The sequence below is a fragment of the Salmo trutta genome, chromosome 37, assembly GCF_901001165.1.
Source record: "Salmo trutta chromosome 37, fSalTru1.1, whole genome shotgun sequence".
Taxonomy (NCBI): domain Eukaryota; kingdom Metazoa; phylum Chordata; class Actinopteri; order Salmoniformes; family Salmonidae; genus Salmo; species Salmo trutta.
Window position 1 is genome coordinate 2,020,668 of NC_042993.1, and position 18,660 is coordinate 2,039,327.

The window sequence follows — 18,660 nt, forward strand, 5'->3', positions numbered from 1 at the left end:
TGTCTGTTCATTAAAACCTCCCGATACTTGTGTGAAGACGTAATAGAGACAAATCATTTATTCAAAAGGCAAATGGTTTAAACGGCATTAATACATTCTGTACATGATTAATTTACATGATCTCTTTTATAAACCATGTTAATGCGATAATGTTATTAACCAGATTTCAGTTACGAAACGGTTGTTAGCAGAGCGGTGTGATGGTCATACCGTCTCAAGCAGCAGCAGTGTCTGATCATAGTCGTGTACCTGGCCCTGGTTTGATCACTTTTCCCAGCGTGGTAAACATCAGTGCAGATAGTCACAGCATACATAGGAACACACAACATACTTGGCTCTATTGGCTAAACCACACACACATTTCAAGCTCTGATCAAAGAAATGTCAGAGCCCACGATGCTGCAGGGTAATCTATTAGATATGCTGTGAGCAGTCAGCCTGCTATGAGGAGGGAGGACATTGGGCTTTAGGTGGTGATGGGAGTCGAGTGTAGTGGTGGAAATGTAGCGGACCTGGTGGTGAGGGATAATGTTGCTGACAGATGACAAACGTTTGGTCGTTTTTTGGAAGTGTAGCACAGGGGTAATGCCGACTGTGACAATGCTTTGGCCCTGGCAGTAAAGGTGAGGGATCCGTGTGTGTTCCATTCCAGTGCGGTCAGAGTGTGTGTTTGTCTGTGTATATGTGTGTGTGTTCCATCCCAGTGCGGTCAGAGTGTGTGTTTGTATATGTGTGTGTTCCATTCCAGTGTGTTCCAAGCAAGTGTGAGCAGGGAGTGGGCTGGAGCACTGGAGGAGATGAAACCCACAGCAGGATAATACACCTCAAACTGGACCTCTGACGACGACCTGCAACACACACACAGTCTCACATCAAGGTAACACATGCAAACACACACACAGTCTCACATCAAGGTAACACATGCAAACACACACACAGTCTCACATCAAGGTAACACATGCAAACACACACACAGTCTCACATCAAGGTAACATACATGCAAACACACACAGTCTCACATCAAGGTAACACATGCAAACACACACACAGTCTCACATCAAGGTAACACATGCAAACACACACACAGTCTCACATCAAGGTAACACATGCAAACACACACAGTCTCACATCAAGGTAACACATGCAAACACACACACAGTCTCACATCATGGTAACACATGCAAACACACACACAGCCTCACATCAAGGTAACACATGCAAACACACACACAGTCTCACATCATGGTAACACATGCAAACACACACACAGTCTCACATCAAGGTAACACATGCAAACACACACACAGTCTCACATCAAGGTAACACATGCAAACACACAGTCTCACATCAAGGTAACACATGCAAACACACACACAGTCTCACATCAAGGTAACACATGCAAACACACACACAGTCTCACATCAAGGTAACACATGCAAACACACACACAGTCTCACATCAAGGTAACACATGCAAACACACACACAGTCTCACATCAAGGTAACACATGCAAACACACACACAGTCTCACATCAAGGTAACACATGCAAACACACACACAGTCTCACATCATGGTAACACATGCAAACACACACACAGTCTCACATCAAGGTAACACATGCAAACACACACACAGTCTCACATCAAGGTAACACATGCAAACACACACACAGTCTCACATCAAGGTAACACATGCAAACACACACACACAGTCTCACATCAAGGTAACACATGCAAACACACACACAGTCTCACATCAAGGTAACACACACGCAAACACACATATCAAGTGTTAACACACACACTTTCACCCACCTGTTGAGGATGGTAAGAACCAATGAACCGTCTGGCCTGATGAAGGCAGAGCTTTCCAGTTTTGTTTCCTGACTGAAGGACACACCCACTCTCTGAGACCCCTCCCACAGGAACTTACTGTGTAGCAGAGTAAATGTACTTGTGTTATATGTACTTCAAAACACATACAGATCAGTGATCACCAAGTAAGTTAGGAAAGAAGGGTTCATTTTATAAAGTATTGGTACAGGGTGTCAGACCTGCCCAGGTGGGACAGTACAGTACCTGAAGTGGGCCATGCTATAGAAGGTGGTACAGTACCTGAAGTGGGCCATGCTATAGAAGGTGGGACAGTACCTGAAGTGGGCCATGCTATAGAAGGTGGTACAGTACCTGAAGTGGGCCATGCTATAGAAGGTGGGACAGTACAGTACCTGAAGTGGGCCATGCTATAGAAGGTGGGACAGTACCTGAAGTGGGCCATGCTATAGAAGGTGGTACAGTACCTGAAGTGGGCCATGCTATAGAAGGTGGGACAGTACCTGAAGTGGGCCATGCTATAGAAGGTGGTACAGTACCTGAAGTGGGCCATGCTATAGAAGGTGGGACAGTACCTGAAGTGGGCCATGCTATAGAAGGTGGGACAGTACAGTACCTGAAGTGGGCCATGCTATAGAAGGTGGTACAGTACCTGAAGTGGGCCATGCTATAGAAGGTGGGACAGTACCTGAAGTGGGCCATGCTATAGAAGGTGGTACAGTACCTGAAGTGGGCCATGCTATAGAAGGTGGGACAGTACAGTACCTGAAGTGGGCCATGCTATAGAAGGTGGGACAGTACCTGAAGTGGGCCATGCTATAGAAGGTGGTACAGTACCTGAAGTGGGCCATGCTATAGAAGGTGGGACAGTACCTGAAGTGGGCCATGCTATAGAAGGTGGTACAGTACCTGAAGTGGGCCATGCTATAGAAGGTGGGACAGTACCTGAAGTGGGCCATGCTATAGAAGGTGGGACAGTACAGTACCTGAAGTGGGCCATGCTATAGAAGGTGGTACAGTACCTGAAGTGGGCCATGCTATAGAAGGTGGGACAGTACCTGAAGTGGGCCATGCTATAGAAGGTGGTACAGTACCTGAAGTGGGCCATGCTATAGAAGGTGGGACAGTACAGTACCTGAAGTGGGCCATGCTATAGAAGGTGGGACAGTACAGTACCTGAAGTGGGCCATGCTATAGAAGGTGGGCTGTTTGTAAAAGATGTCTCGGCTGTGGTCCACGATGATGGGGCTGTCCACGAAGTTCTTCACCCAGTTGGGCCCTCCTCCTTGGTCCAGAGCCAGGTTCCAGTCTGTCCAGCCCACCACATAGTGGTTCAGGTCCTACAGCAGACAAGAGAGGAGAGGGAGAGAGGGAGAGTAGAGAGAGGAAGAAAGTGACTCATTCACTGTCTAGTTTGTGTTGTGTTCCTGGCATTGCATCAGCATAAACAATACAGGAATCTGACAAAACATTGAGGTCACACTCAACTTGTTTTTGTCTGACGTCATGCTGACCTGTTCAATTACCTGCTACAGTAACACCTTCACTTGCACATGTACACCTGTACGATGTCATTCTCACCCGTGAGCCAAACGACTAAGAAAGAGTACGTATTGACAATCCTCATTCTAGGTCATATGGCTATCTAACCTGTATGATGCTGTGTGCGTACTGCTCAGCCCTCTCCCAGCTGCCCAGCTGTACTCCTCTGTCTGTGGGGCTCCAGCCAGCACAGGCCTCCGTTCCAAACAGGTAGTATTCTGGGTACAGGTGGTGGGTAGTGCCCAGGGAGAGCTCTGCCGGCACCAGGGTGTCCAGGTACCAGTGGACTCCAACACCATGGATATACCTGCCAGCACGCACATCACTGAGGACCTGGGGGGAGGAGCATACTTCAATATTGTCCAAATGTACACTTTCAATATCTCACTATTTCTTTATGGACTTCTCCCCTTTTCCCATTCCTCCTCCTTTTGTTGACTCTCTCTACTCTCTGTTCTTGACCCTACCTACCCTACCTTACCCCTCTTTATGGACTTCTCCCCTTTTCCCATTCCTCCTCCTTTTGTTGACTCTCTCTACTCTCTGTCCTTGACCCTACCTACCCTACCTTACCCCTCTTTATGGACTTCTCCCCTTTTCCCATTCCTCCTCCTTTTGTTGACTCTCTCTACTCTGTCCTTGACCCTACCTACCCTACCTTACCCCTCTTTATGGACTTCTCCCCTTTTCCCATTCCTCCTCCTTTTGTTGACTCTCTCTACTCTCTGTCCTTGACCCTACCTACCCTACCTTACCCCTCTTTATGGACTTCTCCCCTTTTCCCATTCCTCCTCCTTTTGTTGACTCTCTCTACTCTCTGTCCTTGACCCTACCTACCCTACCTTACCCCTCTTTATGGACTTCTCCCCTTTTCCCATTCCTCCTCCTTTTGTTGACTCTCTCTACTCTCTGTCCTTGACCCTACCTACCCTACCTTACCCCTCTTTATGGACTTCTCCCCTTTTCCCATTCCTCCTCCTTTTGTTGACTCTCTCTACTCTGTCCTTGACCCTACCTACCCTACCTTACCCCTCTTTATGGACTTCTCCCCTTTTCCCATTCCTCCTCCTTTTGTTGACTCTCTCTACTCTCTGTCCTTGACCCTACCTACCCTACCTTACCCCTCTTTATGGACTTCTCCCCTTTTCCCATTCCTCCTCCTTTTGTTGACTCTCTCTACTCTGTCCTTGACCCTACCTACCCTACCTTACCCCATCCCTTCATCTCTCATTCCTTTCCTCCCTCTCAAAGCCTACCCCTGTTCTTTTCTTCTTTCAGAGTCCCTCTCTCTCACCACTTTAGCCCAGTGTGGCAGTAGCAGTCTGTTGTCGTCCAGGATGAGGAGGTGTGTGTGGGGGTGTGTGGAGGTGTGCAGGGCGGGGCCAAGGTCCAGGCCCACCCAATCCCTCTGCTCCTCTGCTGTGAAGCCCAGAGCCTGGAAACTGGAGCAGAGAAAACAGATTACTGTTATAATATAATATATGCCATTTAGCAGATGCTTTTATCCAAAGCATGCATAGATTTGACGTATTTTGGTGGTTCCGGGAATCGCACCCACTACCCTGGCATTACAAGCTCCATACTCTACCAACTGAGCTAAAAGAACCTGTAACATGTACTTCCTCTATAACTAACTTCATTACCAGAATGTAATTACTAACTAAATATCACTTTTTCCTGTTGTCAATTATGTACCTACCTGCCTTAGATACACGTAATATAAAGTGAGATGTGACCTGTAGTTGGTCATCTGTCCAGCAGAGGGCTCGTTGCCTGTGGTCATGGCCCAGAATGACAGGTTGTATTTGGCATACTCCTCCAGGAACCTGAGGGAGAGGAAGTAGAATGAATACTCAGAGAGAGGGGGAAAAGTCCAACTCCTCTGTAAGGCTCCATGTCCCCAGGTCTTTGTGTGTATACTGTATGATACCTGACATAGTATTTAGCCCAGGTTAAGGTGTGTCTACTGTATGATACCTGACATAGTATTTAGCCCAGGTCTTTGTGTGTATACTGTATGATACCTGACATAGTATTTAGCCCAGGTTTAGGTGTGTATACTGTATGATGCCTGACATAGTATTTAGCCCAGGTCTTTGTGTGTATACTGTATGATAACTGACAGGGTATTTAGGCCAGGTCTTTGTGTGTATACTGTATGATAACTGACATAGTATTTAGGCCAGGTCTTTGTGTGTATACTGTATGATACCTGACATAGTATTTAGCCCAGGTCTTTGTGTGTATACTGTATGATACCTGACATAGTATTTAGCCCAGGTTAAGGTATGTATACTGTATGATACCTGACATAGTATTTAGCCCAGGCCTTTGTGTGTATACTGTATGATACCTGACATAGTATTTAGGCCAGGTCTTTGTGTGTATACTGTATGATACCTGACATAGTATTTAGCCCAGGCCTTTGTGTGTATACTGTATGATACCTGACATTGTATTTAGCCCAGGTCTTTGTGTGTATACTGTATGATACCTGACATTGTATTTAGCCCAGGTTAAGGTGTGTATACTGTATGATACCTGACATAGTATTTAGCCCAGGTCTTTGTGTGTATACTGAATGATACCTGACATTGTATTTAGCCCAGGTCTTTGTGTGTATACTGTATGATACCTGACATTGTATTTAGCCCAGGTTAAGGTGTGTATACTGTATGATAACTGACAGGGTATTTAGGCCAGGTCTTTGTGTGTATACTGTATGATACCTGACATAGTATTAGCCCAGGTCTTTGTGTGTATACTGTATGATACCTGACATAGTATTTAGCCCAGGTTAAGGTATGTATACTGTATGATACCTGACATAGTATTTAGCCCAGGTCTTTGTGTGTATACTGTATGATAACTGACAGGGTATTTAGGCCAGGTCTTTGTGTGTATACTGTATGATACCTGACATTGTATTTAGCCCAGGTCTTTGTGTGTGTATACTGTATGATAACTGACAGGGTATTTAGGCCAGGTCTTTGTGTGTATACTGTATGATACCTGACATAGTATTTAGCCCAGGTCTTTGTGTGTATACTGTATGATACCTGACATAGTATTTAGCCCAGGTCTTTGTGTGTATACTGTATGATACCTGACATAGTATTTAGCCCAGGTTAAGGTGTGTATACTGTATGATACCTGACATAGTATTTAGCCCAGGTCTTGTGCTCCTTGCCCCCAGGCTGGCCCTTCAGAGAGCCCTTGCCAGTGAGAGCACCGTTGGTCTTCAACCATGCGGGGGCGCTCCAGGCACTGGCCAGCAGAGACAGGGGGCGGGGCGACAGGGCCTGGGCTCGCTGCAGCAGGGGGATCTGGGATTGGAACAACAACTGGGAAGTGGTGTTGTGAGTACATGCATCCCTATTCATCCATGACTGCATGGCCATGCACGACTCCAACTCCATCATCAGTGGTAGGCCTGTTACCCGGCTACCGTCTGACATTCGAAGACATTACAGGTGTATCAAAGCCAAGACAGGGAGACAAAAAAACTGCTTCTAACACCAGGCCATCAGACTGTTGAACAGCCATCACTAGCTGTCTACAAGGTGATGCACACTCACTGACACCGCATACTGTCCCATGTTATAGAGACATTGAACCACTAGTCACTTCCTGTAACATACTGTATCCCCGACATAGATAAATTATTCTGCAGTATTGAAGGTCCCCAAGAACACAGTGGCCTCCATCATTCTTAAATGAAAGACGTTTGGAACCACCAAGACTCTTCCTAGAGCTGGCCGCCCGGCCAAACTCCACTTCACAATAACAGCACTTACAGTTGACCGGAACAGCTCTAGCAGGGCAGAAATGTGACAAGCTGACTTGTTGGAAAGGTGGCATCCTATGACTGTGCCACGTTAAAAGTTACTGAGCTCTTCAGTATGGGCCATTCTTTGCCAATGTTTGTCTGTGGAGATTGCATGGCGGTGTGCTCGATTTTATACACCTGTCAGCAACGGTGTGGCTGAAATAGCCAAATCCACTAATTTCAAGTGGTGTCCACATACTTCTGGCCATGTAGTGTAGCACTGCTGTAAATCCCATTCTTAGTTTAGTTTGTGGTGTACATACTGTATGGATTTCATTTGGATACTGCTACAGTGCTGTTTAGGGTGTTCATTGGATTCGGACGTTCTTCATTTCGTGTCTTTTTTCTTTTAATTGTTTGACGTCTGACTGCAGTGTTTGGAGCCAGTAACATAAGCATTTCGCTGCACCGCTGTAACACCTGCTAAACTGTTTACGCGACCAATAAACTTTCATTTGATATGTTTACGATCTAACAAGTCAAAGAAGAGAAAGAGTCTCTCTGTTTCCAGCTATCTAAACCACCTTCATGTTAGTGTCTTCTGGTGTTAAGGTAAAGTTGTCCAAGTTGTAATCTCCAGGTGAGTCGGCGTAGGTGTACAGATGGGTTGAGAAGTCACAGCTGGCAATGGGCACCCGCACCACACTGTACCCAATACCTGGAACACAAAGCAACAGCAGTATACACACTTAACTCAGCCTTTATTTGACCAGGTTTGTCCCATTGACATAAAATGTCTTACTGAAATAAAATAGGCAGGACTATTCTAGTAATTATGATTATAGCTATGGCCCTTACTGACACCCTGACCTCTCACCCTGAGCAGAGAAGTACTGTCGTAGTAGCTGGTCCTGTGTTCTGGGGGACAGAGACAGGATGTTGATGGCAGCTGAGTCTGTCATGGCTCCTCCAAACCCTCTGATCCTCTGGTACTTCTGGTAGGGAACCACAGTCAGCCTGAGAACTGGGAGGGAGAGAAGGGGGTGGTCAGTACAGGTCCTGAAGGGTAACAGTGTGTGCAGGCTTTTGTCTTTTTGGTTTCTCACCCTTGGGCTAGTAGGGGTTGTTGTTTTCAGCCCAGGCTATTCTCACCTGCTCCAGTGCTGCTGTTCTGTACCTGTCCCTGTCCTCTCTGCAGCCTGCTGCCAGCCTTACTGCTGGTGAAGGACAGGAACTGCCCCAGTGCAGGTAGTGTGTCCGACCCAATACTGTCACAGTGGGTGGAGTTACACTCACACACCACCGAGCCATGGCCAAAGTTACGGGCCACACACTCATCCCTGCCTGGGGAGAAAACACACACAGGGTTATAGAGGGTCGTTTATAAGGGAAATGAGGAGAAGGGACGCTATGGGTCTTGGGTCATCAGCGTCAATAAATAACGACTGACAGTGGTAAATATGCTGATTTAAACAATGCAGTTCAGAAACGTGTCATAAAGCTTTATGTATGTGTTAAGTAGTTATAAACATGGTCAGGGCTACTTCTACATTTAATTCGACTAGTTAGTTCCCATGTGAAAGTGGCCATACATAACATACTGTACCTCTGGATCGTGTTGCTACTCCAATGAACAAAGCGAGAGAGATGAGTGCTGTTGACAATGGCATTCTATCTGTAGAGAGAACAGAGAATAACAGCAGCATGCTGACAGGTGCTGTAGCCTACTAGCCCCTGGTCATGACTCTCAGTTCCATTACATACATACGGAGTAACGTTAGGCTCCTTTAGTACATTAGCTAGTGTCATTTTAATCCGCAACTGTAACATTCACTGTCACCAGTGCGCATCAGAGGTTCGTTCTTACCTAGTTTTTATCAGGATCTTTGACATGTCATAAAGTGCACGTCAAGTATTGAGTCGCATGTCCAAATGATCGATTTTCTCTGCTATGTCCGGATTGTCCAAAATTGTATGGACCTCGATAGTCACATGACAAGCGCACTGTGGTAAGTCACTTCGATGTAAATTGTAGTTTACCGCTAGAGGTCACCAGTGACAAATACAAGGTTGGGAACATTGCCCACCATAGTATTGTAACAAATGTGTAACAAGCCTGCAAAGCCTGAAACTCACGTAGCTAGTTAACTAGCATAAACAGTTCGGCACGATCATTTCCATGAAATAATCAAGTTGTGGTTTATTTGGATGAATATAGTAGCCACCAACCTGGACCCAACGCACACAGGCGCTACTCAAAGTGACTGGCCCAGCGCGCCCCAGACAGCGTCGTCACATACAGAAACTCATTTGCATAACACTGTGTGATAGGCTGAGAGATATTCAAACGTATACACACGTTAGTTTACGTTACCCATGTAAATATAATCCATGGATTCTATTTCTGACATTACCTTAGACTGAAACACGTAATTTAACTGACTAAACATAAAACAATATATATGTAACCCACTGAGACATTGTACAGTGACCACACAGATAGAACAATAACCTAGTGTGGGTTAGTTATTAAAAAATAAATAAAAATGATTTCAACTTTTTTTAACCAGGTAAGCTAGTTGAGAACAAGTTCTCATTTACAACTGCGAACTGGCCAAGATAAAGCAAAGCCGTGCGACACAAACAACACAGAGTTACACATGGAATAAACAAGCTTACAGTCAATAACACAATAGAAAAAAAAGGAAGTCTATATACAGTGTGTGCAAATGGTGTGAGGAGGTAAGGCAATAAATAGGCCATAGTAGCGAAGTAATTACAATTTAGCAAATTAACACTGGAGTGATAGATGAGCAGATGATGATGTGCATGTAGTGATACTGGTGTGCAAAAGAGCAGAAAGGTTCATTAAAACAATATGGTGATTAAGTAGGTAGATTGGGGGCTATTTACAGATGGACTATGTACAGCTGCAGCGATCGGTTAGCTGCTCAGATAGCTGATGTTTAAAGTTAGTGAGGGAAATAAAAGTCTCCAGCTTCAGCAATTTTTACAATTCGTTCCAGTTACTGGCAGCAGAGAACTGGAAGGAAAGGCGACCAAAGCAGGTGCTGGCTTTGGGGATGACCAGTGAGATATACCTGCTGGAGCATATGCAACGGGTGGGTGTTGTTATCGTGACCAGTGAGCTGAGGTAAGGCGGAGCTTTACCTAGCATAGACTTATAGATGACCTGGAGCCAGTGGGTCTGGCGACTAGAGCATACAGGTCACAGTGGGGGTTGGTATAAGGGGCTTTGGTAACAAAACGGATGGCGGGGTCAGGGTCCACCCCCTGACCTGCTGCAATTGACTCAGGTGCTTGACACTTTCTCTTGTAGGTGCACAGGGCATCTCAGTGTTTACGTCCGTTTGTGTTGTATATGTCTCTGTGTCTTTGACTAGCTTTCAGTCCTGACAGTGTCCAGTTCCCTTTCAGCTGACACATCAACAACCCTTGGAGCCCACAGTTTACCATTTTCCTCCACCCTTCTCCTGAAGGGTAACCTAGGCAACACTGGTTTATTTTTCTCAGATCACCCAGTTTCCACTCTGTTTCCTATTGTTATTCTGTCTCTCACTGTTCAAATAAACCTACCATTAAAATTATAGACCGATAATTTCTTTGTCAGTGGGCAAGCGTACAAAATCAGCAGGGGATCAAATACTTTTCCCCCTCACTGTAGTAACTACTTCTATGGGTAAGTAATGATGTCAGGTAATGTGGGGTATAGTAACTACTTCTATGGGTAAGTAATGATGTCAGGTGTTGTGGGGTATAGTAACTACTTCTATGGGTAAGTAATGATGTCAGGTAATGTGGGGTACAGTAACTACTTCTATGGGTAAGTAATGATGTCAGGTAATGTGGGGTATAGTAACTACTTCTATGGGTAAGTAATGATGTCAGGTGTTGTGGGGTATAGTAACTACTTCTATGGGTAAGTAATGATGTCAGGTGTTGTGGGGTATAGTAACTACTTCTATGGGTAAGTAATGATGTCAGGTGTTGTGGGGTATAGTAACTACTTCTATGGGTAAGTAATGATGTCAGGTGTTGTGGGGTATAGTAACTACTTCTATGGGTAAGTAATGATGTCAGGTAATGTGGGGTATAGTAACTACTTCTATGGGTAAGTAATGATGTCAGGTAATGTGGGGTACAGTAACTACTTCTATGGGTAAGTAATGATGTCAGGTAATGTGGGGTATAGTAACTACTTCTATGGGTAAGTAATGATGTCAGGTAATGTGGGGTATAGTAACTACTTCTATGGGTAAGTAATGATGTCAGGTGTTGTGGGGTATAGTAACTACTTCTATGGGTAAGTAATGATGTCAGGTGTTGTGGGGTATAGTAACTACTTCTATGGGTAAGTAATGATGTCAGGTGTTGTGGGGTATAGTAACTACTTCTATGGGTAAGTAATGATGTCAGGTAATGTGGGGTATAGTAACTACTTCTATGGGTAAGTAATGATGTCAGGTAATGTGGGGTATAGTAACTACTTCTATGGGTAAGTAATGATGTCAGGTGTTGTGGGGTACAGTAACTACTTCTATGGGTAAGTAATGATGTCAGGTGTTGTGGGGTATAGTAACTACTTCTATGGGTAAGTAATGATGTCAGGTGTTGTGGGGTATAGTAACTACTTCTATGGGTAAGTAATGATGTCAGGTGTTGTGGGGTACAGTAACTACTTCTATGGGTAAGTAATGATGTCAGGTGTTGTGGGGTATAGTAACTACTTCTATGGGTAAGTAATGATGTCAGGTAATGTGGGGTACAGTAACTACTTCTATGGGTAAGTAATGATGTCAGGTAATGTGGGGTATAGTAACTACTTCTATGGGTAAGTAATGATGTCAGGTGTTGTGGGGTATAGTAACTACTTCTATGGGTAAGTAATGATGTCAGGTGTTGTGGGGTACAGTAACTACTTCTATGGGTAAGTAATGATGTCAGGTGTTGTGGGGTATAGTAACTACTTCTATGGGTAAGTAATGATGTCAGGTAATGTGGGGTACAGTAACTACTTCTATGGGTAAGTAATGATGTCAGGTGTTGTGGGGTACAGTAACTACTTCTATGGGTAAGTAATGATGTCAGGTGTTGTGGGGTATAGTAACTACTTCTATGGGTAAGTAATGATGTCAGGTGTTGTGGGGTATAGTAACTACTTCTATGGGTAAGTAATGATGTCAGGTAATGTGGGGTATAGTAACTACTTCTATGGGTAAGTAATGATGTCAGGTGTTGTGGGGTATAGTAACTACTTCTATGGGTAAGTAATGATGTCAGGTGTTGTGGGGTACAGTAACTACTTCTATGGGTAAGTAATGATGTCAGGTGTTGTGGGGTACAGTAACTACTTCTATGGGTAAGAAAAATTGTCTCTTTCATGTGGCAATGTGGGAGTTGCAAAATGGTTTTATAAATGAATGAAATGCAGTGTTTCACACCCCTCTGTCCCCCAGCCTGCTACACAAAAAGCTACGTAGGCATGGTTCATGGGGTTGGTTCCTGCAGGTCACTGGCTGTTATCGCGCTGGCTCAGTTTCCCAAGAAACTGAGCAATATCTCCTATCTTAACTTCCAGAACATATTCTGGGCATTCTGACAATTGGTCTGAGGACGAGGTCACGGTCACCTGCACTAACCAAGTTAGAGTGAGAGAAGATGCATACTGTGTACAATTCCAGGCTCTCTCTTCAGACTTAAACATTTTCCCTTACACGGGGTATGGGGTTCTTAGAAGAGAAGTGCACTGAACCAATCATGTTGCAAGACTGGAGCCCAGACTAACAAAGGGCACGTTGACGCTGGACTCACCATGTCCACCAGCTCCCCTAGTAGCCGTCCCTCCTCAGTGCTCTCTCTCTTAGTCCACACGTACCGCTGCCTCAACTTGATCTAAAACAACAACACAAGGAGAGATACACTAGTCACACATACAGCACACCTCAAGTTTCCATACATACCTTACTTCTAATGTCTTATGTTAGGATTAGGGGAGGGAAAGCTGATCCAAGATCTGTTCCTGCAGGCAACATGTACCTGGCGCCCACTATCAGTCTGAGGAGGAGGAGCTACCTTGGAGAGAGAGTTTTCATTGGTGGATCTGTAGGTGTGTAGCCAGTTGGAGGCATGAACTGGCTGGTCGAAGCGGGAAGTGTGGTAGGAGGAGGGCAGCAGTTCCTTACAGTTCTTCACCTACAGGTGAGCTATAGAGAGGAGATTATTATCACAATCATTATTATCATCATTCTTTTGTCTGTCTGTGTGTATGCCGTCTCGGTGTGTGTGTGTGTATGTGTGTGTGTAGTACTAGCCATCCCTGTGTGGAGCAGTAGTGGACAGTATGACAGAGAGACATGGTCTTCCCACTGCCCTTCACCCCATCTACACAACCAGTCAAGGTCAACACCAATAGAACACAATACAGGTAGACAACACTGGTCAGAGAGGTACGGGGATGACTGTGTGTATATTAAATATGTAAAGGTACATTGAGGTGTGATCAGGTGTATTAGGTAGGGTAGGATACAGAGTAGGTAGCGTATGGTGGGCTTGCTGTAGTCGGCTCTCTTCAGGTGAGATATCAGCTCCAGAGCTGGCTGCCTCACCATCACACAGCCCTCGTTAAACGTCTTCACCTGGACACGGGTACAGACCGTCAGTAATACTGTAACACACACACACTAACACATTTTGGACACAGACAGGTTAAGGTGTGTATACTGTATGATCCATAACATATTATTTAGCCCAGGTTTAGGTGTGATTACTGCATGTTACCTGACATGGTATTTAGCCCAGGTCTTGTGCACCTTGCCCCCAGGTTAACTTTTATTTAACCAGGTTAGTCTTGTTTTAAGGGGAGACCTGGACTCAAGAGAGACATGGACTCAAGTAAGACCTGGACACAAGGCTCGAGAGAGACCTGGACACAAGGCTCGAGAGAGACCTGGACACAAGGCTCGAGAGAGACCTGGACACAAGGCTCGAGAGAGACCTGGGCGCATGGCTCGAGAGAGACCTGGACACAAGGCTCGAGAGAGACCTGGACACAAGGCTCGAGAGAGACCTGGACACAAGGCTCGAGAGAGACCTGGACACAAGGCTCGAGAGAGACCTGGACACAAGGCTCGAGAGAGACTTGGGCGCATGGCTCGAGAGAGACCTGGACACAAGGCCCGACAGAGACCTGGACACAAGGCTTCGAGAGAGACCTGCCCCCTGTCTCTGCTGGCCAATTCCTGGAGCGCCCCTGCATGGTTGCAGACCAAAAGTGCTCTCACTGGGAAGGTCTCTCTGAAGGGTTAAATAAAATAAATTGTATGGTGTAAACCCAGTGGAAAATGTAGTACTACTCCTGCATGCCATCAGATTTTATGGGTGAATCTCATTCAAATGTTTTATTTGTCAACAACATAAAGTGACATCGTATTGATCAGAGTGATGAGTCCTGTTCATTTGATTGACGGTTGTATGGAGTGGTTCTGGCTTTATTAAGTGTTTAACAATTTGCATATCTCTCTGAAAAGAGTATATTCAAAATGTCTCCACTGGTCACAATGGATTGAGCGATGAACGCTTAGCTTCAACACAAATCCCTCAACCAGTTTCTTGGCCACTGTTTCTGCTTCCTGATTAGGTATGGCGTTAGCACTCTTTTTTTTCTGAGCGTGTAAGAGGCAATGTACAACCATGTCCCTGTTGGAGAACCCTCTGAAAAAAGTTCCAGATATAACTATTTTCGGATCATATCGAACCCGTTTTGATTCCACATAGAACATCATATTATTGTGGGTGTAGCGAAATGCTTGTGCGTCTAGTTCTAACAGTGTAGCAATATCTAACAAGCAATATCTAACAATTTCACATATACCCAATACACACAAATCTTAGTAAAGGAATGGAATTAAGAATATATAAATATATGGACGAGCAATGTCAGCGGCATAGACAGTAGAATACAGTATATACGTACGAGATGAGTAATGTAAGATACAGTTGAAGTCGGAAACTTACATACACCTTAGCCAAATACATTTAAACTCAGTTTTTCACAATCCCTGACATTTAATCCTAGTAACAATTCCCTGTTTTAGGTCAGTTAGGATCACCACTTTATTTTAAGAATGTGAAATGTCAGAATAACAGTAGAGAGAACGATTTATTTCAGATTTTATTTCTTTCATCACATTCCCAGTGGGTCAGAAGTTTGCATACACTCAATTAGTATTTGGTAGCGTTGCCTTTAAATTGTTTCACTTGGGTCAAGTGTTTCGGGTAGCCTTCCACAAGCTTCCCACAGTAAGTTTGGTGAATTTTGGCCCATTCCTCCTGACAGAGCTGGTGTAACTGAGTCAGGTTTGTAGGCCTCCTTGCTCACACACGCTTTTTCAGTTCTGCCCACAAATGTTCTATGGGATTGAGGTCAGGGCTTTGTGATGGCCACTCCAATACCTTGACATTGTTTTCCTTAAGCCATTTTGCCACAACTTTGGAAGTATGCTTGGGGTCATTGTTCATTTGGAAGACCCATTTGCGACCAAGCTTTAACTTCCTGACTGATGTCTTGAGACGTTGCTTCAATATATCCACAGAATTTTCCTACCTCATGATGCCATCTATTTTGTGAAGTGCACCAGTCCCTCCTGCAGCAAAGCACCCCCACAACATGATGCTACCACCCCCGTGCTTCATGGTTGGGATGGTGTTCTTTGGCTTGCAAGCCTCCCCCTTTTTCCTCCAAACATAACGATGGTAATTATGGCCAAACAGTTCTATTTTTGTTTCATCAGACCAGAGGACATTTCTCCAAAAAGTACGATCTTTGTCTCCATGTGCAGTTGCAAACCATAGTCTGGCTTTTTTTATGGCAGTTTTGGAGCAGTGGCTTCTTCCTTGCTGAGCGACCTTTCAGGTTATGTCGAAATAGGACTCGTTTTACTGTGGATATAGATAGTTTTGTACTGGTTTCCTCCAGCATCTTCACAAGGTCCTTTGCTGTTGTTCTGGGATTGATTTGCACTTTTCACACCAAAGTACGTTCATCTGTAGGAGACAGAATGCGTCTCCTTCCTGAGCGGATTGACGGCTGTGTGGTCCCATGGTGTTTTACTTGTGTACTATTGTTTGTACAGATGAACGTGGTACCTTCAGGCGTTTGGAAATTGCTCCCAAGGATGAACCAGGCTTGTGGATGTCTACAATTTTTCTTGGCTGATTTCTTTTGATTTTCCCATGATGTCAAGCAAAGAGGCACTGAGTTTGAAGGTAGGCCTTGAAATACATCCACAGGTACACCTCCAATTGACTCAAAGAATGTAAATTAGCCTATCAGAAACTTCTAAATCCATGACATCATTTCCTGGAATTTTCCAAGCTGTTTAAAGGCACAGTCAACTTAGTGTATGTAAACTTCTGACCACTGGAATTGTGATACAGTGAATTATAAGTGAAATAATCTGTCTGTAAACAATTGTTGGAAAAATTACTTGTGTCAAGCACAAAGTAGATGTCCTAACCGACTTGCCAAAACTATAGTTTGTTAACAAGAAATTTGTGGAGTGGTTGAAAAACAAGTTTTAATGATTCCAACCTAAGTGTATGTGAACTTCCAACTTCAACTGTATGTAAACATTATTAAAGTGACATTATTAAAGTGACTAGTGTTCCATTTATTAAAGTGGCCAATGATTTCACACTTTGAGATATCAGCTGATGTAAGAAGGGCTATATAAATACATTTAATTTGATTTGATTTAATGTCTATGTATATTTAAATGCAGCAGCCTCTCTGTGCTAGTGATGGCTGTTTAACAGTATGATGGCCTTGAGATAGAAGCTGTTTTTCAGTCTCTCGGTCCCAGCTTTGATGCACATGTACTGACTTCGCCTTCTGGATGATAGCGGGGTGAACAGGCAGTGGCTCAGTTGGTTGTTGCCCTTGATGATCTTTTTGGCCTTCCTGTGACATCTGGTGCTGTAGGTGTCCTGGAGGGCAGGTAGTTTGTGGTTGTGTGGTTGTGGGCGGTGCAGTTGATACAGCCCGACATGATGCTCTCAGTTGTGCATCTGCAAAGGTTTGAGAGGGTTCTAGGTGACAAGTCATATTTCTTCTGCCTCCTGAGGTTGTTGTGCCTTCTTCACCACACTGTCTGTGTGGGTGGACCATTTCAGTTTGTCAGTGACGTGTACACCGAGGAACTTAAACTTTCCACCTTCTCCACTGCTGTCCCGTCAATGTGGATAGGGCAGTGCTCCCTCTGTTGTTTCCTGAAGTCCACGATCATCTCCTTTGCTTTGTTGACGTTGAGTGAATGTTATTTTCCTGCCACCACACTCCCAGAACCATCACCTCCTCTCTGTAGGCTGTCTCATCGTTGTTGGTAATCAAGCCTACTACTGTTGTGTTGTCTGCAAACTTGATGATTGAGTTGGAGGCGTGCTTGGACATGCAGTCATAGGTGAACAGGGAGTACAGGAGGGGGCTGAGCACGCACCCTTGTGGGGCCCCAGTATTGAGGATCAGCAAAGTGGAGGTGTTGTTTCCTACCTTCATTACCTGGGGGCGGCCCGTCAGGAGGTCCAGGACCCAATTGCACAGGGCGGGGTTCAGACCCAGGGCCTTGAGCTTAATGATGAGCTTGGAGGGTACTATGGTGTTGAATGCTGAGCTTTAGTCAATGAACAGCATTCTTACATAAATATTTGTCTTGTCCAGATGGGATAGGGCAGTGTGCAGTGTGATGGCGATTGCATCGTCTGTGGACCTAATGGGGAGGTAAGCAAATTGAATTGGGTCTAGGGTGACAGGTAAGGTGGAGGTGATATGATCCTTGACTAGTCTTTCAAAGCACTTCATGATGACAGAAGTGAGTGCTACGGGGCAATGGTCAGTTCAGTTACCTTTGCTTTTTTGGGTACAGGAAAAATGGTGGACATCTTGAAGCATGTGGGGACAGCAGACTGGGATAGGGAGAGATTGAATATGTCCATTAACACACAAGCCAGCTGGTCTGCGCATGATCTGAGGATGCGGCTAGGGATGCCGTCTGGGATGACAGACATCCGAAGGTTAACACTTTTAAATGTCTTACGTCGGCCACAGAGAAGGAGAACCCACAGTCCTTGGTAGCGGGCTACGTTGGTGGCACTGTGTTATCCTCAAAGTATGCAAAGAACACGTTTAGCTTGTCCGGAAGCAAGACGTCGTTGTCCGTGACGTGGCTGGTTTTCCTTTTATAGTCCGTGATTGTCTGTAGACCCTGCCACACACGTCTTGTGTCTGAGCCATTGAATTGCGACTCCACTTTGTCTCTATACTGACGTTTTGCCTGTTTGATTGCCTTGCGGAGGGAATGACTACTCTGTTTGTATTCTGCCATATATTCCCAGTCACCTTGCCATGGTTAAATGCGGTGGTTCGCGCTTCCAGTTTGGTGCAAATGCTGCCAACTATCCACGGTTTCTGGTTAGGGTAGGTTTTAATAGTCTCAGTGGGT

At 44.9% G+C, this 18,660-nt stretch overlaps 2 protein-coding genes and 1 long non-coding RNA gene across 5 annotated transcripts; 1 reads left to right on the plus strand and 2 right to left on the minus strand.

The window, feature by feature from the left end:
- Nucleotides 1-32: 32 nt before the first annotated feature.
- On the minus strand, nucleotides 33-13,327 carry LOC115176398 (lysosomal acid glucosylceramidase). Of its 3 annotated transcripts, XM_029736424.1 has the most exons (13): nucleotides 13,238-13,327; nucleotides 12,977-13,057; nucleotides 8,751-8,819; nucleotides 8,297-8,488; nucleotides 8,022-8,168; nucleotides 7,729-7,862; nucleotides 6,529-6,701; nucleotides 5,112-5,201; nucleotides 4,670-4,817; nucleotides 3,484-3,708; nucleotides 3,010-3,173; nucleotides 1,816-1,932; nucleotides 33-848 (listed from the first exon to the last, which is right to left on the minus strand). In XM_029736424.1, exons 3-13 carry the CDS (start codon nucleotides 8,812-8,814, stop codon nucleotides 710-712), a joined length of 1,593 nt encoding a protein of 530 aa, XP_029592284.1. In that variant the 5' UTR covers nucleotides 8,815-8,819; nucleotides 12,977-13,057; nucleotides 13,238-13,327; the 3' UTR covers nucleotides 33-709. The 3 variants fall into 3 exon arrangements, with proteins under 3 accessions (XP_029592284.1, XP_029592285.1, XP_029592282.1); XM_029736425.1 differs by lacking the exon at nucleotides 13,238-13,327 and having other exon boundaries at nucleotides 12,977-13,209; XM_029736422.1 differs by lacking the exons at nucleotides 12,977-13,057; nucleotides 13,238-13,327 and adding an exon at nucleotides 9,012-9,403.
- LOC115176395 (uncharacterized) lies at nucleotides 10,751-12,970 on the minus strand. Its single transcript, XM_029736417.1, has 2 exons — nucleotides 12,513-12,970; nucleotides 10,751-12,464 (listed from the first exon to the last, which is right to left on the minus strand). The coding sequence occupies exons 1-2, from the start codon at nucleotides 12,545-12,547 to the stop codon at nucleotides 10,793-10,795; spliced, it is 1,707 nt and encodes a 568-aa protein (XP_029592277.1). The 5' UTR covers nucleotides 12,548-12,970; the 3' UTR covers nucleotides 10,751-10,792.
- Nucleotides 13,286-14,602, plus strand: LOC115176401 (uncharacterized). The gene is made up of 2 exons (XR_003872236.1): nucleotides 13,286-13,363; nucleotides 14,023-14,602. It is a non-coding gene; the product is annotated as an uncharacterized LOC115176401 (long non-coding RNA).
- The last annotated feature ends 4,058 nt before the right edge of the window (nucleotides 14,603-18,660 follow it).